The 19,197-nt window shown below is 46.0% G+C and overlaps 1 protein-coding gene across 7 annotated transcripts in view; it reads left to right on the top strand.

The window, feature by feature from the left end:
- DNM3 (dynamin 3) overlaps positions 1 to 14,458 on the top strand; it is a 177,206-nt gene extending 162,748 nt beyond the window's left edge. For 5 of the 7 annotated variants that reach the window (XM_035332694.1, XM_035332697.1, XM_035332696.1 and 2 more), the window contains one exon: positions 10,099 to 14,447. In XM_035332694.1, the coding sequence (XP_035188585.1) occupies positions 10,099 to 10,168 (70 nt within the window). In that variant the 3' untranslated portion in view covers positions 10,169 to 14,447. Of the gene's footprint in view, positions 1 to 7,738; positions 7,761 to 10,098 lie in introns of all 7 variants that reach the window. The other 2 variants (XM_035332700.1, XM_035332692.1) reach the window with 2 other exon arrangements.
- The last annotated feature ends 4,739 nt before the right edge of the window (positions 14,459 to 19,197 follow it).

The raw sequence follows: 19,197 nt of genomic DNA, 5'->3' as shown, positions 1-19,197 counted from the left end.
CCCATTCCAACGAGTGTCTGAACACACGTTTTGTTTGGGGAATTTGCCACCTTATAGTGATATAGTGAGATACAGCCCCTGCCTTTAAAATCATCTTTTTTTTTTTTTTCCCCCCAGCTTTGGTTGGGAAGATGTACAGAAGGAGTCAATCAGAGGAGCTGTGCAGAAACTGCGAGCTCTCTGCCTTTTCTCACTGTTCCTCCCTCACTGTACAGGGAAAGGAAAAGGGTTAGGGGAGCAGGAAATAATTTTCTTCCTTGCTTCGCTCTGATTCTAAAGCTGGTTTGGGTTATGTGCTCTGAATATTTCTGTAAGGAAACAGAAACTATTTGCATGATACATGCCTCTTTTAATTAATCCCACTTGAGGTGGGTGGATCTCTCCCAGCAAAGCCTGTGAGTAAAGGCCCCTGGCTTTGTTAAGGGCTTGATGCCAAAGCATATATGATTTGTGAAATATTCCCCGCTGCCAGAATTTAGATTATTCCCTCTCTCTCTTAAAAGGCTGCAGTAGTATTTTGAAAGAAAATGCAGCTGTGTGCTCTCTTTGGTAAGGCGGCTTGAGGCAGGCACTAGAGCCACCTCGGCTTACCGTCATGTGTGTTTGCCTGCCTGCCTGGGGAGCCTGATCTTGATCAATTTTAGTTCTACTGTGGATGCTTCGATTTATGACTTTTAAATGTCCTGAATGGGAATCTCAGCTTTGCCACAAGGAGAACAATGGAATTGGAAATGTTTGTTTCTCCTGGCAGCAGAGCCCCTGGTGGCAGTGGGGGTGGGAGGTTGCTCCCCTTTTCTGCTCCTGCTACTGTGGCTTTGTGAAGGCCTCCCCAATGAAACGCTGAACTCTGTCATGAAAAAATACATGACTCTGCTCGGTGGGGAGCCCTGGGACCTGATTACACAAGGGTCTCGAAGGGCTGCAGCATCCACTCAAGCAGGCAGGAACATAAGAGCTTTTGAGCACACGTGTCTTGTGCTCAGTCCTGCTGGTGCTGTCCCTGGGGCTGAGGATGATCTTTATATGGGAGGGAAGCAGCAGAAAGAGAATTCATGTCATGCTGTTCACCAGTGGTCCCGTGTTCTCCTGACCACCTCATTTGTCTGTCTTCCTACGATTTAGGTCAATCCCCAGGCAGTCAGCACGGGAGGGGTGATGGCTACTGTGCAGCTACGTTTTATTATGTCACTGAGGCTAATTACACGACCCGTTGTGTTTGTTACTAATTTGTGCTGTAAGCCATCGTTATGTATTTCTGCCAACCCAGTGTAAAAAAGTGCTCCTACTTGATAGAAATTACAGTTAGAAAATCCCAAAGCCAGAAGCATTGCAGAAAGCATCGCTGCCTGACGTTTCCTGGTTTGTAGGCTCTGTAGTCAGCTCTTCGGTTGCCAAATACCAACCATGAAGTAAGTTTTCTGCGATAGATTTTATGGATTAGAGTTCTTTGGAAAGATTTAATGGAACGCCCAACCCTGTGTGTTGAACAATGAGGGGTTCCCTTGAAAACTGTGTGAGATCCTGTGATTAAAGCCTGTCATAATATATTGGCACATGAGGCCAGCAGGATTTTCCTTCGTTAGTCTGGGAATCTCCTTCGGGGAGTTTGACCTTGCAGTCTTAAAGGCTTGCTACTATTTTTTTTTTCATGGAATATAATAATTAAATAGCCATTTCTTCAGGCTCTTATGGTGCGATGAATAAGTGCCCACCTTAAAGCATCCCCTTGCTGAGTTGGATGATCTTATTCTGAACACCTGAGGACAGGAGTACAGCTCTTGCCAAAAGCAGTGTCCTTTTGTCTTCTCTGAATGGATCTTCAGTGAAGGCGATTCAAAAAGTCTAATAATTAATTAAGAATATATCTTGCAAGCAAAGAGGCAAAAATGTTATCTGGAGGGATTTCCAAGTCCTGCTGGATTTAAGGGGAAAATGGCAGCCAAAGGATAATTTCTTGACTTCTGCATTTCACATCTGCGGTCACGAGAATATACAGCTGCACGGGTGATGCAAGGCCAGAGCCCATCACCAAAGGGAATATGGCTCTTCTGTGGTCGGCATGTTTCAGCCCTGCCTATCCAAGGACCCCAAGATCACAAGATTATGAAAATATCAGTTATTCCTTCTGTGATTTCTGCCCTAGGGGAAGGCATCCCTGTGTAATTTGTTGCCAGTCCAATTTACAGTTCTTGTTGAAATGCGTTCCCAGTAATATGCTTCTTTTGCTGCTGGCTGCTTCAAGCAGGAGATTATGTTTTCTGTTATCTATTAGAAAGGAGTTCGGCTTTTCCCCTGTCCTCCACTCACTCCTTTATCACTGTTTTGTTTTCCCTTTTCTGCACTTCCCTTCTTGTCCCTTTTTTGACCATCCTGGTTGCTTCCTCCTTCACCTTCTCCAGTCACTTGGTTTCCTGCCTAGAACATTTGTCTGCCTTCCCCACGTATTCCCTCCCTTGCTTCTCACTGTCTTGTGTTGGTTTCTTTCCAAATTATCCTTTCCTAGCACCTTTGTAAACCTGTCTCCTGCTCCTTGTATTTGCCTTCTTTTAAAGCTTTTCATCCAGTTTTCAAACCATGAAATGCAGTATCTGGCAATCTTTCCTAACAGAGCCTGGTGTCAGTGGCCGTGACAACCACTAGAAATACTAGCTGCGCTCCTTAGGGTAGCCACACCACTTCCATGGGGAAAAAACAGCTGAGGAACACTTGGCATCTTACCTGGGATCATCCGGCTGCTTCAGTCTGAATAGAAGCAATGAAAGAAGTAGCATTGTGAATGAGGATACATAGTGGAGGGACTGGCCAGAAAGCAGGTCACAGCAGCTTTTGCAAATGTGTAAAATACCACAGTATAACAACTCTTGTGGTTTCATCCTAATCCTGCAATACTGATCTTGCGAGAAATTTGGAACAGGTTTGCACAGAACTGATTCTTCAGCTGCTTGTACTGTAACACCATAAGAGAGAAACAGCTCCTCTGTCTGCTCCAGGAGCTTCGGTGATCGCTCACCCCTAAAAGGATGGCTTTCTTCTCGACTAGCACTAGGATTTTGCTGACTGCCTTCCTTCATGTGCCCCTCCTCCAGATGACAGTCCTGAAGATCAGACCAAATGAAGGGATGTCAGACATTGCAGCCCAGGTACGACATCTGCTGCCACTGCATCTGTCTCCCACCAGCATCTCCCTTCAGCAGCCAGAGGCAGGCCTCTCCTCTTTGCATCTTGGTGGAGGAATTGTTCTGATGGGCTGTGGTTGGCAATACAGCATGACAGTTGAATGAAGTTCTGTGAAGAGTCGCTTGTTTTACGTGGGTTTTAGGCTTGATCTATTTACTGCAACTCAGGTAGTTTTGACTATCTTTAGTATTGTTCCTAAGCTACGTGCTTCTGCCTGTTTTAAAACTTATTCAACACAATTTGGTTTTAAAACGGGGTGAACTGGGAGAGATCCGTTTCCTTTGGGACTGTTCGAGTTACTTCACAATCCAGTAAAGTGGATCAGGCTGATAGATGGCTCTTCATTTCTCTTACTGTAGACCAGTCCCCTGTGATGGGGAAGGGTAATTAAAAATTATGCAAGAGAGAGGAAGACAGAAAAAGCAGGAACCTGAAGAGAGCTGTAAGAAGTGATGCTGGGATAAAGATGATATTGTGAGCGCAGTCCCCAAACACAGCTGAGTCCTGCTTTGGGAGTGTCAGCTGGTAAACTGGATGAATGAGTAATTTATTCACTTAGGTGCTTTCAGCAAAAGCTTTTTGCTTGTTTGTTTTTATTTTTTTTTTTTGCTTTCTTAGCCTTTTCTCTCTCGAGATACTATTAGAAAAGGAAGTGGTTTTTATTTTTAGCATCTTGCAACTTGAAAAAGGAAAGTAGAGTCAAACAATAGCAAACGTTGTTTGCCAGGAATACAGACAGGAACCCAAAATGTGTTTTGTCCCCGGTTATTTATTCAATCTCATAAAAGGGTAGTTTAACAACAGTTGCTGTGAAGGTTATATAGGATCAGAGCAAGCGTGTTCAACAGGAAACTTTTGGCCTTCTTTGAAAGAGTGGGCTGACCAGCAGTACATTTCTAGCCTTCCTTATGCTGGAAGAAAAAAATGTATGACACTATGTTTAAAGGGAAAGCAATGATGATTTGAACTTCCTGAACCTGCAGGCATTCTGAAAGGTTCTCTTTGAAATTCTCCTGTCCCTGCAAGCTCTTCTGTTAGTGAAAAGAAGGGCACTCAATGGCTACATTAACCGTGGTGACATGGGGGATCATGTTAGTCGTCGTTATGGACAAGAAGAAATGCAAGCTGGAGGTAATAGCAAGTTGGAGGTAATAGCCAAGATGTTTGTTCCCTTTCTTGCCTTAACATAAGAAAAGAGAGACAAAATGGGAGAGGAAGGTTAAAGGTGAGTAGGAAGGAAGGACAGAGTGAGCAGAAATAGATGTGGTCTTTGAAGACAGGATACACGATTTGCATTGACACTGAATGGTACAGCTCGACACAGACCAGTACACAAAACTTGAACTACTGCTGAAAGACTACTTGTTCCTCCTCCCGATTTTGTGATCCTTCTGTTGTCATCATCTGCTGGGGAAGGAGGAAGGAAGAGCAGGATTCTGAAAGTATCACTCGTCACTCCTAACTCGTTTCTTCTTCCACATGGATTTGGATTTTATTGACCATCCCGACCTCGGGCTTCTGAAGGCTTGGAACAGTCCACTAGTGGACTAACTCCACAAGCACTCGCTTAGTCGACATGTTCCCTGCTGAAGGACAAACAAGAACACACAGTTTAAGAATAATAGTCTTTTTTGGTTGCTTCATTGAATTATTTTTTTTATTCAAGCTGTTTTTTTCCATATGACACATTAATTCCCTGCAATTACTAATTCCAAAATGCAGTACCTGCTTAAACATACAAACAAACTTGTGTCTGTGATTATATGATAATTTATGATAGTCATATAGAAAATCCAGCTTGATTTGCAAAGAAATGAATCTAGTGTAGCATCATATTTTGGAATTGTTTGCCTCTGAAAGGAATAACCCTATTAAGTCAAGTCATGCACTTTGGAACCAAAGTAATCTTAATGCTTTGGAACATTTAGCATTGAGTTAATGGATATTTATACTGCTGCAGCATAGTGGTGGCTAGTGGAAGGACACATTCTTCCTTCCCATTTGCTCTTTTTTTTTTTCCCCTTTACTGAGAAGATATAGGCATCAGGTAAAACTACTTAAACAACTTTAACTTGCTTACACAAAAAACTGATATTCTTCCACTGGCAGTACTGTTCAACTGGGTCATTTGAAATAGGTTGAGCTGTGCAAGTACCTGGCAGGATGGTCACACCATGCTCTCTGTGCCTTTGTGGAGCTTGATACGTGCATGTGGACACGGAGGGCCACTTCAGCACTAGCATGCACACTGTACCACTTGCTGTGCGTCTCAGTGCTTCCATTCCTGACTTGCTTTCCAACAGCAATCCTCTGGGCATGCTTACTGGAAACATTTCACGTTTGACAAAACAACAATTTTCAGTATGGAAACAAAAGAGAGAAACTTCCACTCTCTTTGACCATTAAGTTGAGGCAAGGGACCATCTCAGACAGGTATTCCCCTACCACTTCTTCCTTTCATCACTACTGAGGGCTGTTTCTCATTTTTCCTGTAATCATCTCCTCCCGATTCTTGTCCATGATTCCTGCTGTACTGCTCTTAATGTTCCCCTTTTTCTGCTTTTCCTATTTTCTCATGACCTGTCACTAGTATCAAGTGCCTTTCCTCCTGATGGTTTTCCCACTCCTGCTCAAAATCTTTTCTCCTGAGCTGATGTCCTGGAGTCTCCACAGCAGCCACTCTGCATTTGCTGTAGGTCAGGAAGAGTTTTAAGCATGTGTAGACTGTACCACGGGCTAATCAGGTCTGCAAACCATGTCTTGCCTCTGTTCTTCACCCCCCGTGGCTCCAGTAGTTTTGTTTCTGGTTTGGATTTTCTGCAAATCCAGAAGCTGGTGAAGGTCAAGAGGCGACCTGTGAAGATAGGTTGGTAGAAGAACTGGGAAAAACAGTTCTTAAGTTGTGTGGGTATTTCAGAATCTTAGTAAAAAAGGGAAAAACATATAAAAATCAAATAGGTTAGGGGCACTATAACTATTTCAAGGACAAGCCTAGGAATCAGGCTACCTAGTCTCTCTAAATAATCACCCAAGTAAGAATTGATATTTATTTCTCACCTGAAGTAAGCCACTCTTTTATCCTCTTCTGGTATGCCTCACGTCCAGAGTTTTATTGTCACCTACTTTAAAATTTGCCTGCAGTCCGACTTAAAGCCATTTAGAGATTTTTTTAAAAACTATTTTAAAGATTTTAAAAGCTATTTTCTTGTTAGATTCTGCTAAGACGACGAACGTCACGTACCAGGGAACTGCGAGGGGCCTGTGTTATAGGGAAACCAAGCTCACGGAAAAGGGAGAGAATAATGGACTTTTGTTTACAGCCTCAGATCTATAGGAATGTATCATAAAATCCAGTTATGTGCATGCCTTCCGCGAGTGTTCTCTGGTGGTCACAAGCAAACAAGAATGTAAAATGTAAGTGGAAAGGAAAGCCTTTTATTTAGAAGTATGCTAGCCGTGCTCCGAGGAGAGAAGCCATCTTCTTCGAGCGGGGCCTCCCATGGTAATTACAGCCATGCTTTACTGAAAGCATATTTTGTGGACTCTGTGTGGGGAGTGATAGCACTTCTCAAAAGGCAGGCGCTTGAAGAGCTCCCATATGTTTCTGATCGAATTTTAAGTCTAGACTTGCTTTATTTAGTTTCTTTTGCTCCGCGCTTGCCTAGCTAAAGTTTTTAGGAGTTCTTTTAAAACTGGAAAAATGGGGTGTGCTGCTTACGTTAAAAATAAATGTAAAACTTTGCCTTTTAAAAAAGTTTGGGCATGGGGGCAAGAGTTATCCTCTGTTCAAAACCCCACTGAGCTCTTCAAAGGAGGAGTCTCTGCAGCAACATGAGGGAGTTATTAAATACATACTTAGTCCACAATTTTCATTGGTAAATTCTTTATGTCTGCTTAATGTGCACTAGTTAGAAGGACTGATTCTTTCTGCAGACTCGTTTACTCAACCCTGGGGACCTATGATCCCCTGCCCCTTTAGCACTAACTTTTACAAACAGTTTCCTTTTTAAAAAAAAAAATAAAAATAAAAAAATAAAAAATCAGCAGACTGTTAAAGGGGCCAGGCAGTGAGACTCGCCCCCAAAACTTGAAAACGCAGTGAAAATGCTGGAGACAATCACTGGAATCGCTGCAGCAGTGCCATTTTTGTAAGAAGGAGCTTTCTATGAATCCGGAGCAGCCGTTTGCAGGCTGGGAGCAGCTTGGCGCAACTGATGGAATCGCTCCGATAACGCAGAGAAAAACGCTCTCCGTGCTGTCTCTCTGGGTATCATCTTTTGGCCCCAGACTAAACATTTAATTGGGCTTAGTCATATATTTCCTCGCTGCCATGGCAGCTCAGCCCGGACCTGGGGGAGGTTGTTTTGCTGCGGCTGCCCCAGCTGCGCGTCCACAGGCAGGCTGCAGCTCCCTCTGCTGCTCCTCCTGCCTGCCTCCGCTGCACAGCTGCCATTTGGAGGGGCTGGCAGCGTGCATTTATGTAACCTTTGCTCAACTCCATGCTCAGAAAGCGGTCACGCTGAAGTCACGCCAGGTTTCCACGGACCTGTGCTTTTCGGAGGTGCCTGCTGTGTTATCCCGGGGTGGCAGTTTGGGTGCCAGGTCCCTGCAGAGCTCCATCCTGGCCGGCACATCCAGCCAGCGCTCCGATGTGATCCTTCAGCACTCCTCCTGACCCTGAGGTTCCTGTTAGAGAGGGGAAGAAAGGGTCTGAATCCTGCTCCCAGGGTAAAATGGTCGTGTATTGACTTGTCACCCTGGCAGGGAAAATTAGAGACAGGCTATTTCTGGGCTTGTCCTTGGCCTCGCTTTTTGACCTGATGAGCTTCAGCTTGTGCCTTTGTTACTGTGTGCCGCTGGCAAGCAAAGCCAAGGTCTCTTCCTGAGCTGACCCTCAGTGCTGGGCTGTGCCCAGGGACCCAGGAGCGTGGCCCATCATGCTGCGTGACCCCGAGACTGCCCAGGAGACTGTCAGCTGTAGGACTGGAGGTGAAAGGTGCTTTTGCAGGTCTCTCAAGCCACCCTTTTCCCAAACATCTAGCACTCCTCGGGAGGGTGCCTCTGACTTCTGGGTGCAGATCCTGCTCCCCCAGCCATGGTGTGTGGGGTCAAGGGGCTGGCGCGGAGCCCTGAGCAGCAGCACTGCCCTGGGAGCAAGGCAGCCCCATCAGGGGGCAGAGGAGAGGGACGGGAGCGAAGGGTAGATCTGCCCGTGCCTCACAGCCATCCCTGCCCGTACCCGAGGGGAAGGCACACACAAACAAACATAGGGATGCAGAGGGGCCCAGAAACATACATGTGTCTCCATCAGGAGGTCTTCGCTGTGTGAACCGAGGGGCTCATTGCTGTGCAGAGCTGCACGCAGGGCACCGCAGCGCAGACCCTCACAGCGCCTGTGGCAGAGGGGCCCCTTGGGAGCCACGGCTTCTCCTTCACGTGGCAGTCTGCAGCAGGAGCCCGGAGCTGGCTGGGGTAGTTTTCTGCTCAGTTCTGGCTTGAATGAAAATTCAAAATAGCAGTCAGGGTGCAATGGCAGCTTTGGTTCAAGGAAGGAATAGGGCTCAGACCTGATTTCGGTTCAGGTTTGCTTGGAGTGATTAAATCCAGGTTATCCTCCCCCTGCACTCTCCAGTTTCTGATCCAGCCATGCTAAATACCAATTTGACTAAATCACATTATTTGAATTTATTGTGCTGCATTCAACCTCGTATTAAAACGCATGCTTGGGCTTGTATCTTTTAAATTTGATATGAAGACAGCTGTATGCATTTTCCCTTGTTTGTAAATTGTATACACATGATACGATGTTTTCAGTAAGCGCTAAACAATGCAATGTGAGGCATTTCAACAAAGGAATAATTTAATGCAACCCAGCAGAAATGCAAAGCCTTAGAAGTGGTTCTTTATGAAACTACAAATTTTGGAAATGGGTCCAGAAGACCTACACTGGAGCAACACAAGAAACAATAGTTAACACAGTAACATTTTTTCTGTAAGAAAAATACACCATGAAGAAATTATATTTCGCCAATTTTGTTTTTTAGCTTGTTGATTTACTTGAACGCTTCAGTTGGCATATTTTCTGTTTGTTGCATGTTAGGGATTAAAATTCTCATTTCTTCACCAAAAGAGAATATTGTCATACAAGATGCAATTCAAGCCAAACAGTTTTTTTTGGTCAAGTGTAAATTTGTCTCATATATTATGTTCCAGTTCAAAGGAGATTAACACATTGTTGCATTCTTTTCATCTTCTATTTAGTTTTAACCAAACGAGTCATTTTCTTTGTAATCTTCTTCAGAGACGGGGACAGTTCCTAATTTCACAGGTAGAGGACAGAGGAAGGGAAGGCTCTGCTTTGTCCAGGTCGTTAATGAAGTCTGCCAAAGCTGGATTAGAAGCGAAGAGCCCTTGACTCCCCACCTTGTTCGGCCCATGAGCTCAGCTTTTTATTGTGACGATCGAGGCTGGATTGAGGAGTAGAGAGAGCAGTTGTACTTCCACTTAAAGAAAATGGGGAGCAAAAACGCTGTGAAAGAGAAGGAACGGAACAAACAGCAGCAGGATGCTGCTGGATGGTGCTGAATAGCTAGGTAAGAGAGCAGCCTGGCTGTGAGGATCGGCAGGATAAGAAAACAGGAATGGTGATCATCCCCTGGTGCTTCCCCTGGCATAAGAGGGTAACTGTGTTCAGAGGTTAAGCAGACTGTGGACTGTCGAGTACATGAGAGAACTGAGGTATGCATGTGGCACTCTTTACTGTCCTTCTTTTCGGGCATGCTTAGAACTGTCGTGCTTCAGTGCATGTGGAGATGTGATTTTTGTGTCTAGGTGCATGTGCATGTTCACGTAGCGACAGCAAATGGTGCGGGGTTCGTTCTCAGTGTTTGTGCTTATTGTTTCTTTTCTCTTTCTCTCCAGTCGAAGACCACCCCCTTCACCTACTCGGCCCACTGTAATTCGTCCGTTAGATTCGTCCCTGTTAGACTAAATGAAGTTTCTGGCATGCTGTTCCTTGTTAACCAAATATGTGAAAGCAAATTGCTTGATAACTGTTGCAATAACCAATGTATAGTCGCATGTATGGACATCTATAGGCAAGTAACCAATTTTACTGATATATTCTGTCCATTCTGCTTTGTATATGAGGTCTTAAATGTTTTGGGAAGGTCTGTGCTGTCTTGACTTTTCCTTTCAAAATAGCTGATGTTCGCTAACTTACTGACACACGTGTTTGCTCAGGCAGCCATGCTCACAATCCTGTACACTCAAAGGAGGGCTTGAGTTGGTGTGTGTTTGTGCACGTGTTGATTTGAGCTGCACCTTCTTTTCTCTTGTCTGCGAGGAACCTTGCCTTTTATTTGTACCTTCCAGGTTTTCTGTCATTTGGCATTTTACAGTTGTGCCCACCTTCTTTTTTGATGGCTGAACCAAGCAAAGAAAACCAATGTGGTTTCTTATCAAGCTCTTCTGAAGGCCCCACGCCTCCATGCCTCTTTTGCAAGAAACTTGCTGGAAGGCTGCTTCTCCCATAATTTCTTCTTCTCTGAAGCCTAGTTTATGAGGAATGTTGTCAAACTGGAAGGGTGTGTGGGGGACAATGTGTTTTTATTTTCTTTCCTCATGGATGACTGATACTTAGAGGTTGGGTGATTTGTAAGGACCGGGCTGCAGTGCCCCAGCCTGCAAGGTGTGGAGCTGTCTCACTGGCAGCAAGGATGGGAGAAGGGTCGTTTGAAGAGCCAGTACGTGACAGACTAGTGTGTGCTGGCTCAGTTTGTCCTCTGGTAGTGCTTACTCACCTTAGTCCTCCCACTGAACTCATAGGAAGGTTTATGCGTAGGTGAGTGCACACACCAGTGTGTGTATGCATATATTGCATGGCAGGATCTAGGGAACTGAGCATTGTGTTTGGCTATTTTGTGAAACAGAGGGGAGGTAGATAGATGTACATATGTGTATACACGTATGTGCATACATGCATGCACAGCTGTAAATAGGTTACCACTCCTCTGCCCACTGCGTGAGCCAGTTCAGAGCTATGGCTGAGATTTGCATCTGAGTTTTCCAAGGATCCAGTTTGGATTTGAAATACTTGCTCAAACCAGTCGATAAATTTCCAGTATGTCCTCCAAAAAAAAGATTTTCCCTTTGCATTTCTTGATATCCCACACACCTCAGATTAGGAGTCACTTTATCCAACCAGGTGCTGAGAAGTGCTCAGCTGTGCATCCTGGCAGCATGTTATTTTAGCAGACGTTCACCTTCAGAGGTCCTCTCTGCCTGTTGCTTTACATGTTCTGTATTAATGTGTTATAAAAACCTTTTGTCTTAACTCTGCGTTACTTCACTTTAAACACTTAGGGTCAGTGTTACCCATGTAGTTTAAAGCTTCTCGAGTTGACGGAATTAAACTAGAGATTAATTTCAGAAAATATTAATTGCTGTTATTGCAATTATGGTTACAGATCCCTAGGCAAAGCAATTGGTGGTTTTGAAGGCCCCCGCTACAGTCAGTCTCATAAATTCATTTATTGAGGCTGCATGTAGGGCTCCAGTGCGCTGGAGCTCCGTGGTTAGGAAGAATCCAGTCAAAGAGCCACAGCCAATGGGGATTTTTGCTGTTAAATATTCCCAGGCTGCTGGTTAAATAAGTTGTGTTCGCCGCTGAAGCAAATCATGTTTCTGCTTGCGTTAGAGAGACGACTTTGGGAAAGCATCATGATTTGTATGTTAGCCTAACTTTAATTTCCTGTAAACCTCGTACTTACGACACACACGTGGGGAGTCTAGAGGTCAACATCTGAAGCACGGGGGAGATGGAATTTGTCAGAGCACCGGCACCTCGGTGATCTCAGAAAAGTCCTTAAATGGCTGCTGTGTGTTTGGAGAACAGGCCTACGGCTTCAGAATCAGGCGCACAGAATCAGCTTTCAAGGATGAAAAGGCCGTGAATCCAACTGCGTGTTACTGGGTTTTACTACCAAAAAAACTACCCAAAACATATTTTGATCATGTTTCTTGGTCCGCAGCTTTCTGCTGCGTGGGACGCTCTGCTGTTACATGCGGTCCATCTGTCAGGTGTATTTTTATAAATACCTACAGTAGACCATTTTGTTGCCTAGCCAGCAAATCTGTGTACGGTTTGTCAGAGCTGTATTACTGACTGGCAGCTGCCTTCTGACAGAAAGTCAAGCTTAGCGCCTCTTCCACCTTGGCCACAGAAGGTCACTTTACCCCCAGATGTTGGTATTTGTTCAGTGATGCTGCAAGCCTATGGTCTGGGTTTATCCCACCTTATCCTAAGCATTTTGCTGAGTTGCCTCCCGAAGGGGTGATTCAGACCGGTGTAACCGCATGGGAATGCTGCTAAGGTAGGAGCTCAATTAGATGACGAAGCTCTTGGCCTAAAAGCATGTATTTAAATTCTCTGTAGCTGAGACTTCTGAATTTACTTTAATGACTGCTTCTGTCAAGCATAAGGAAATAGCTAGCACAGTTCAGCACAATCCTTAACTCTGCCCCACAAGATTTTGTATTTCTCAGCAGCAATCCTAAATTGTAAATGAAGCTCCCAGGAGCAGACTGAGGAGAGAAAGAGGAGGCAGCAGTGAGGCACCCATGGCCCTGGTGTGAGCACCATCTGGTTCTGTGCTTGGTTTTGAGGTCGTGGGACGGAGCGGGAAGCTGCACAGCCCTCCCTTCCTCTGCATCTCCATCACACCTAAATCTGGACCTGCTACTAAAATGCAATGCTTTTAGATGTGTAGGCTAATAATTAACCTCTAGCACAGATCCAGAGTTTGATGATTTTACCTCTTTGTGCATATATGCTTTTTATAGAATTGTGAAGCACTTAGCATTTTTCCTAGAAACAAGAAATTGCCACTTCCAACTGAATAAATACTCTGCTCCTAGCCTTGGCCCCTTTTGTCATGCTGTACAGTGCCTGGAATGGATGATTCTGGTGAGCTATCTTTCCCCCATCCCTTGTTCTCAGAAGAGCAACTTGCCATCAGCTCGTTCCATACCTGAAGGACAGGAGGACAGGCTCACAGGCTCACCAGTACCTTAAGGGATCTGCTGGGGGGACTGGCTGCCTGAGACTGGCTGCTGTCCCCTCTGCAGACACCCTTCCCCAGGGTCAGCTGAGCCTGAGCTCCCGGATTGAAGGTTACTCTCCCTTCGTTTGATCCCCTCTGGCAAAGCTCAGAAGATTGCTAAGGAGCAGAGGAGACTCCCGTTAAGCAACAGCAGGTTTTTTGAGCTTACGTGAGCCGGATGATGTAGGCAGCTAGTTTCAGGAGGGTGTTTATCTAGTATTGCATGTAGGCTAAGCCTGAGTCTCTGCCTGGAGAACATGTTCCACCTTTCCTTGTCACGGCTGACCTGCAGCTGAGGAGCTCGCTCATGCCGTGAATAGTTCTTGGCCTTTGATGTCAGGGGATCTTGCGTTACGTTAAAATGATTGTATGTTCGGAGAATAGTTAACTTGTGTTTATTTTATTGCTGATCTTGTTGCACTTTGAGTAAGCCTCATAAAAATAGATTATTATATTAGAGGAGATGCATTAGAGGTTATGACACTTCATGTTAAAGCATAACAGAAAAAATTATACTCTGTATCACAGACAAATACTCTAAACGTGTGTACATCATACGGAGATTACTGGCTAGTTCTGTCTTTCTGTCTTAAAACAGTCCAAACCTCCTGAATTGAAAGCAGACCTATTTTGCACACGTGACACTGGGGAGACATGGACTTTTTGGGATGCTTGTGGCACACGTCCTCCCGCGGTGGCACTGAACCTTCTCCCTGGCCTCTAGCAGAACAGCTCCCTTGTGTAAATGAACGTTACTCTGCCTGTCTTTCCTCTTGCTTTGTCTGCAGGCGAGCTGATACCGATGGCTCCTCCCGTCCAGACAGTCCTCCACTCTTGCTTGATATATGATTTGTCCCGTCTTGCCGGCCGTTTGCTTTACTTCCTGTCTCTTTACTTTTCCAGGATGGTGTAAACAATGACTTCTTTTTGTAAGAAGCAAGCGCTTAATTTCTTTCCGAATTTTGCTCTGTATGTTAATGCCCTGTTTCACATGAGCCAAAACATCTGCCTTTGGTTTCGTAGTCTGTAAATGGTTCCTGGTGTTGACCTTTGAGCACAGTGAGTCGATTCCCAAAACCGTGGTCATTACTGAGCATCGCATACACCTGCTGTAAACATGTTATGCTGCATTTCTGAACCTGAAATAAACTGTAACTCCTGCTGGGCTTTTATTATTACTTTCTGGATGTGCACAAGCGGGCTCCAGTCTTGCACCGTAATCTCAGCCTGCTCTCCACCTCGGGTGGGTCTGCAGAGAGGATTTCCCAGAGAGGATTTCCTAGAGAGGTGTGTTGCAGTTCAGATCACTCCAAGTGTCAGGAAAAGGGGAGATGAGAGAGAAGTAGCCCACGGGAAGCATTCAGCCTTCTGCCCTGCTAGGGGCTTGGATGCTTTGGAGATGTTTTGCTGAGTGAATATTTTTCAAGCAGAACCTGGTGTTGGTTTCATTGCTGGGAGAAGCATATCTGAGAGGAGCCGGAGAGCTGAGCACAGGGCCAGGCTGAGTCCTCAGGAGCGGAGTAAAACTGTGCCTGTGTGTGTGTGCTGCTTGGAAGGGAATTCCCCTAAAGCAGTTGTGTATGAACACGCAGCTGCCTCAGAATGCCTTGATTACTCAGTTCCTCCTTCAGACTGGTACGAGCCAAGTAACTGGAATGGGTGCTCGGAGGAGCTGGTCTGCACGGCACAGCACAGCAGCAGCGGGCATTTCCCACCAAGCAGCAGGCACTGTGCTGGTCCTGGGGTTTGAGCAAAGTGGGAACAAAAGGCAGAACAAGCAAAGCAGTAACGTTCCCATTTGTGTTCACAGCAAGTTTGCTGTAACACTTGGGGACATTTTTTTTTAATAGCCTTTAATGGATGCGCCCGAGGCAGTCTGCGCAGTCTCCCACAGCAAACAGCAGCATGACACACGTGTCCATCTGCCTGGGGTACGTTACCAATCCCTCTGTGAGTTGCTTCCAGGCGTGCTGGCCGGCAATGCACCAGTGCCGTGTGCTGGATAACGGGGTCAGCAGCCGCTCTTCTCCAGCCAGGGTACTGAGCCATCCGCTGCCAAGGGTCTCTCCTGCAGGTTTTGGCAGTACATTCATTACGCTGCTGTCACCCAAGCTTTTAGCCTTCCCCAGCAAGGTTCCCTTCAGATACCCGAGTCCAGCTCATAGACACGTCTTGTTTGCTCGCTCCTGATTTCATCAGTCTCCTTTGAAAAAGCTCTGCTGCCAACACTGCTCTTGGAATAGGTAGTGGTGTAGATTTCAAGGCTGGCTAGAGAAAAGCTCTTCTAGGAGGATATTATTTCCTGCAAGAAAAGTAGAACGCCTCTGAGCAGCAACCTTCACACTTGTGATGGGGTTGTCCTAACTCTCTGGCACCAGTGCGTCAGGTGGGAAGTGGTGAGGATGAAAGCAGAGGCTGTGCTGATAGCCAGCTGATTCTAATCTCCTTCTTGCTCTTTTCCTCACTGTGCATGTTCTGTGCCTTTTTTTTCTTAACCCATTTTGTTAAGATAGATTAGTATATGAGTCATTCTCTTGTACCTCGACCTTTTGTTTTAAATCTCCCCCTCCCCTTGAATTTTGGGTTATTTTTTGTCTTTTTCCTAGGCGACCTCCTCCAGCTGTTCCAGGAAGATCGTCCTAACACACACACACCTATTTTTTGTTACATGCAGTCTGTCGTCTTTTCTCCAAAATTATCTTTATTTTGCACTAGTCTATTTGTAAATGAAATATTTTATTTTCAGATGTCAATAAGCCTGGATATAAAGAAAATAAAAGTCTGGCTACAAAATGAATGTGTGCTGGTTTTCTATTGAAGGATTTACCTCCGGTTTCTCAAGTGGAGCCATTAATGCTCCACGAAAGCAATTGCCTGGGCTCTGTGGAGACTCCCACCCTCCCAGGTGTTGGAGGGAGGGATGTGCTGCTGGGATTCCACCTCCAGTTCCTGAATTATAAGCCACCAGGACTGCTCAGTGTAAATACATTTGGCTTAGTATTAGCAGGAAGAAGAATTGTCAGCTTCTTGAACAACAGAGATTGCAAAAGGCTCCTAACAGATGCTTAACGCACCCGCAGCAGCACCCGGCTGTGTGCTGAGTGGAAGTTGAAGATTGCAGCAGTCTCTCTACCGATGAATCTGCACACTTATAGACACATCGCAGTTGTTCTCACAGCTTTATTCAAGCTCAACTTCTGAATTCTCGGCGAGCTGACCTCATTGGAGCATCAGATCTCAAATAGCTGCAAGTAGCCACCTCTGGGATTCCAAGTATTTCTGTCCCTGTGAATGAAAGATAAGCAGGCCAGGTAAGATAAATAAGCCAGGTCTGACAAACTCCGCTGAGTTGGGGCAGTTCTTGCAGCTGATTGAGGACCCTGCTGACATCTCCTCTAGCCAGGGAGCTGCTGCCCCACCTGCCCATGCTGGTAAATGCCAGCCTCTGCGTTTGCTCAAGTGATAGGGGGTTGTAAGCTCAGAGAGCTGCAGACTTGTGCAGATTTTTGCTTCCACCTCACTTAGATTTTGTCTTCTGATAGAGTACAACAAAGGTATTAGCAGAAAGCAGGGGAAACGCAAACGTGCCATCTTAGGGAGATAATGATCGTTCCTGCTAGACGTTTGGATTGGATGTACTAGACTAGGAATTGCAGGAGCTGGAAAGAGAGTAGTGATGGGCAATGTGCTTCCCAGCGCCCTGGGAAAAGGGAGAAGCGGAGGATCCTAATGGTCTTGTGAACACAACTGTCCCAAAAGGTGGGATGAGAAGTGAGCTTGGGCTGGCTTACTTTGCTGCATCTCTCAGCAGTGGAACTCACTGCTCTCAGAGACAGAGACAAAAAAAAATCAGCATTCAGGAATTGTGCATTTTCAGGATTGCAGGAGAGATGACATATGGCTCTGCAGGAGGCAGGAGGTTCTGGCTTCGCTTTACTTCTGAGGTAAGAGAGAATGGGACCAGGCTGAATTTTACAAGCTACTTTTTTTTTCCAGGTTGTTCAAGAATCTGTTCTGCACTAGGGCAGCTCTTGCTGCTTTCCCTCTATGGTATGGTGTGGTACTGAGAGAGGAAGCAACAACAGACAAAAGGTGGCTGATATTTTATTTCTGTGGTCTTAGCTACGGCGCCTCAGAAACTGCTACTGCCCTCCTGTCTGCCAGCCAACCTCAGTGCGTTAGGATGTAAGGCACAAACGTCTTCTGGGGGACATTTTAAAGTGTTAAATCTTTCAGAGAAATGTTTTATCTTTTTCAGAAGTATTGGATAAAAACGTTGTTGGGAGACAGGACTGAACTTCATGGTTTTCAGGTAGCTATTCCTAAAATCCCGTAAATAATAGAAGGTATTGGTTAGCGTAAGGGCCTTTGTGCTGGGAAACCTTGGCACATGCTTTGGGTTCAGCTCATGGGGTGATTTTCTGAAGAAGCCGTTTAACCTTGTCTGTGCCATTTCCATCCGGCAATGGTGTATGTTCTGTGGGTAGGTGGAGAAGGCGGGTGGTGCTGCACCCCAGCCGGTGACATTATGCATCCCAGGCTGCTGCTCAGCGGATGATTTCAGACCAAAATCTTGTTCTGGTTTCCTGATCACTCAGACTGTTCCCATTGCCTCTTGTGGCGCAAAGCTACGTGACGTGCAGAGAAAAGCCTGGCGATTACTGTGGGAATTGAAGAGATAAAAAGGTCTTACCTTCAAAGACTTCACTGTTTCCAGGCTTCCCAGACACCGGTTTCACATGTGCAGGAGGGACAGAGGCCCCTGCCAGCCCGCTGTGGCTGCTGTGGGTGGCTGACGCTTGCCTTTCCCTGCTGCACTCTCTGTAGATGGAGATTCCAGACGGCACGTGGCAGCGACTCCCCCAGGAGCACGGCTTAGCCCCAGCCAGCGTACAATTACTTGTGTTTGGGCCTGATTCAAATCAAAAGAAAACGTCCCACTGAAGCACTGCATCTCAGTGGGACTTGGGAATGACAACTAGAAAGGAAGGAACTGCACTTCTGTCACACAAAGTAATGTTTAATTTGTTAGAGGTGGTTGATGATGATTCAGTTGCATGCACACTACAAAGGACCTGTTTCTTTGCTTGGTCTCATCGTGGGCACCAGCGAAGCCTCAGAATGAGGCTCAGGTAGCAAATGCTTAAAGGGCATCCAGTTGTACTGCTGAGTCGAACACAGTTATGGCTAAGTTCTGTTCTGTAGGGCATATTCTGACCTCAGGCATGAAGACATACTCATTATGGCCATTTATTCCAGCAGTGCTGCAGAGTGTGCAGGCTAACGAGGCAGCAGGGCAGAGCAGAGAGGCTTGTGGCTGTGTGTGGAGATGAAGCTGCCTGCGGCAAGCTGAGCAGGATGAATCCAGCATCCGAGCTGGAGGTGGCCTGCTGGATCACTCAAAGCCCAGGGATCTGTGTATAGTGACCCACTGGGTTCTTGCTGGGGTTGATGTGATTGTGGCACAGCCACCGCATGCCACGGCTAGCCTCAACTTGCCCAATAGGTCTCCATCGGCTCAAGGCCACCCCACTGGAAACCCGTCCCCTCCTCCCTCCTGGACATCGCCATTCCCCAGCAGAGCAGGCGACCCGAACATCCCAGCGTGGGGCTGTACTGCTGTGCACCGAGCAGCTCCAGACAAGCAGAGAGCTCCAGTGAAGGTAAGAGCACAGACTCTGGATCATCCCGCATCCTCCTCAGGGTCTGAGATGAAGCTTTGCTGGGGGAGCAATGCAGGGCCACGGGTTCTCTGCTAGTCCTTGTGATTCTAGCTCCGTTGTTGCCCAGAGCCCTGTTACTCTGTGCATATTGCCACCTGGAATCATACACTGGGAACTGATATTTGCACTTTTCCTAACCCAGAACTGTTTTTGAGAATCTGATTTTGAGTGGAGTATTTTTTAGGCAACATTTC

This window comes from Oxyura jamaicensis, chromosome 8, assembly GCF_011077185.1.
Source record: "Oxyura jamaicensis isolate SHBP4307 breed ruddy duck chromosome 8, BPBGC_Ojam_1.0, whole genome shotgun sequence".
Lineage (NCBI taxonomy): Eukaryota > Metazoa > Chordata > Aves > Anseriformes > Anatidae > Oxyura > Oxyura jamaicensis.
This window is presented reverse-complemented; position numbering and strand designations above follow the sequence as displayed.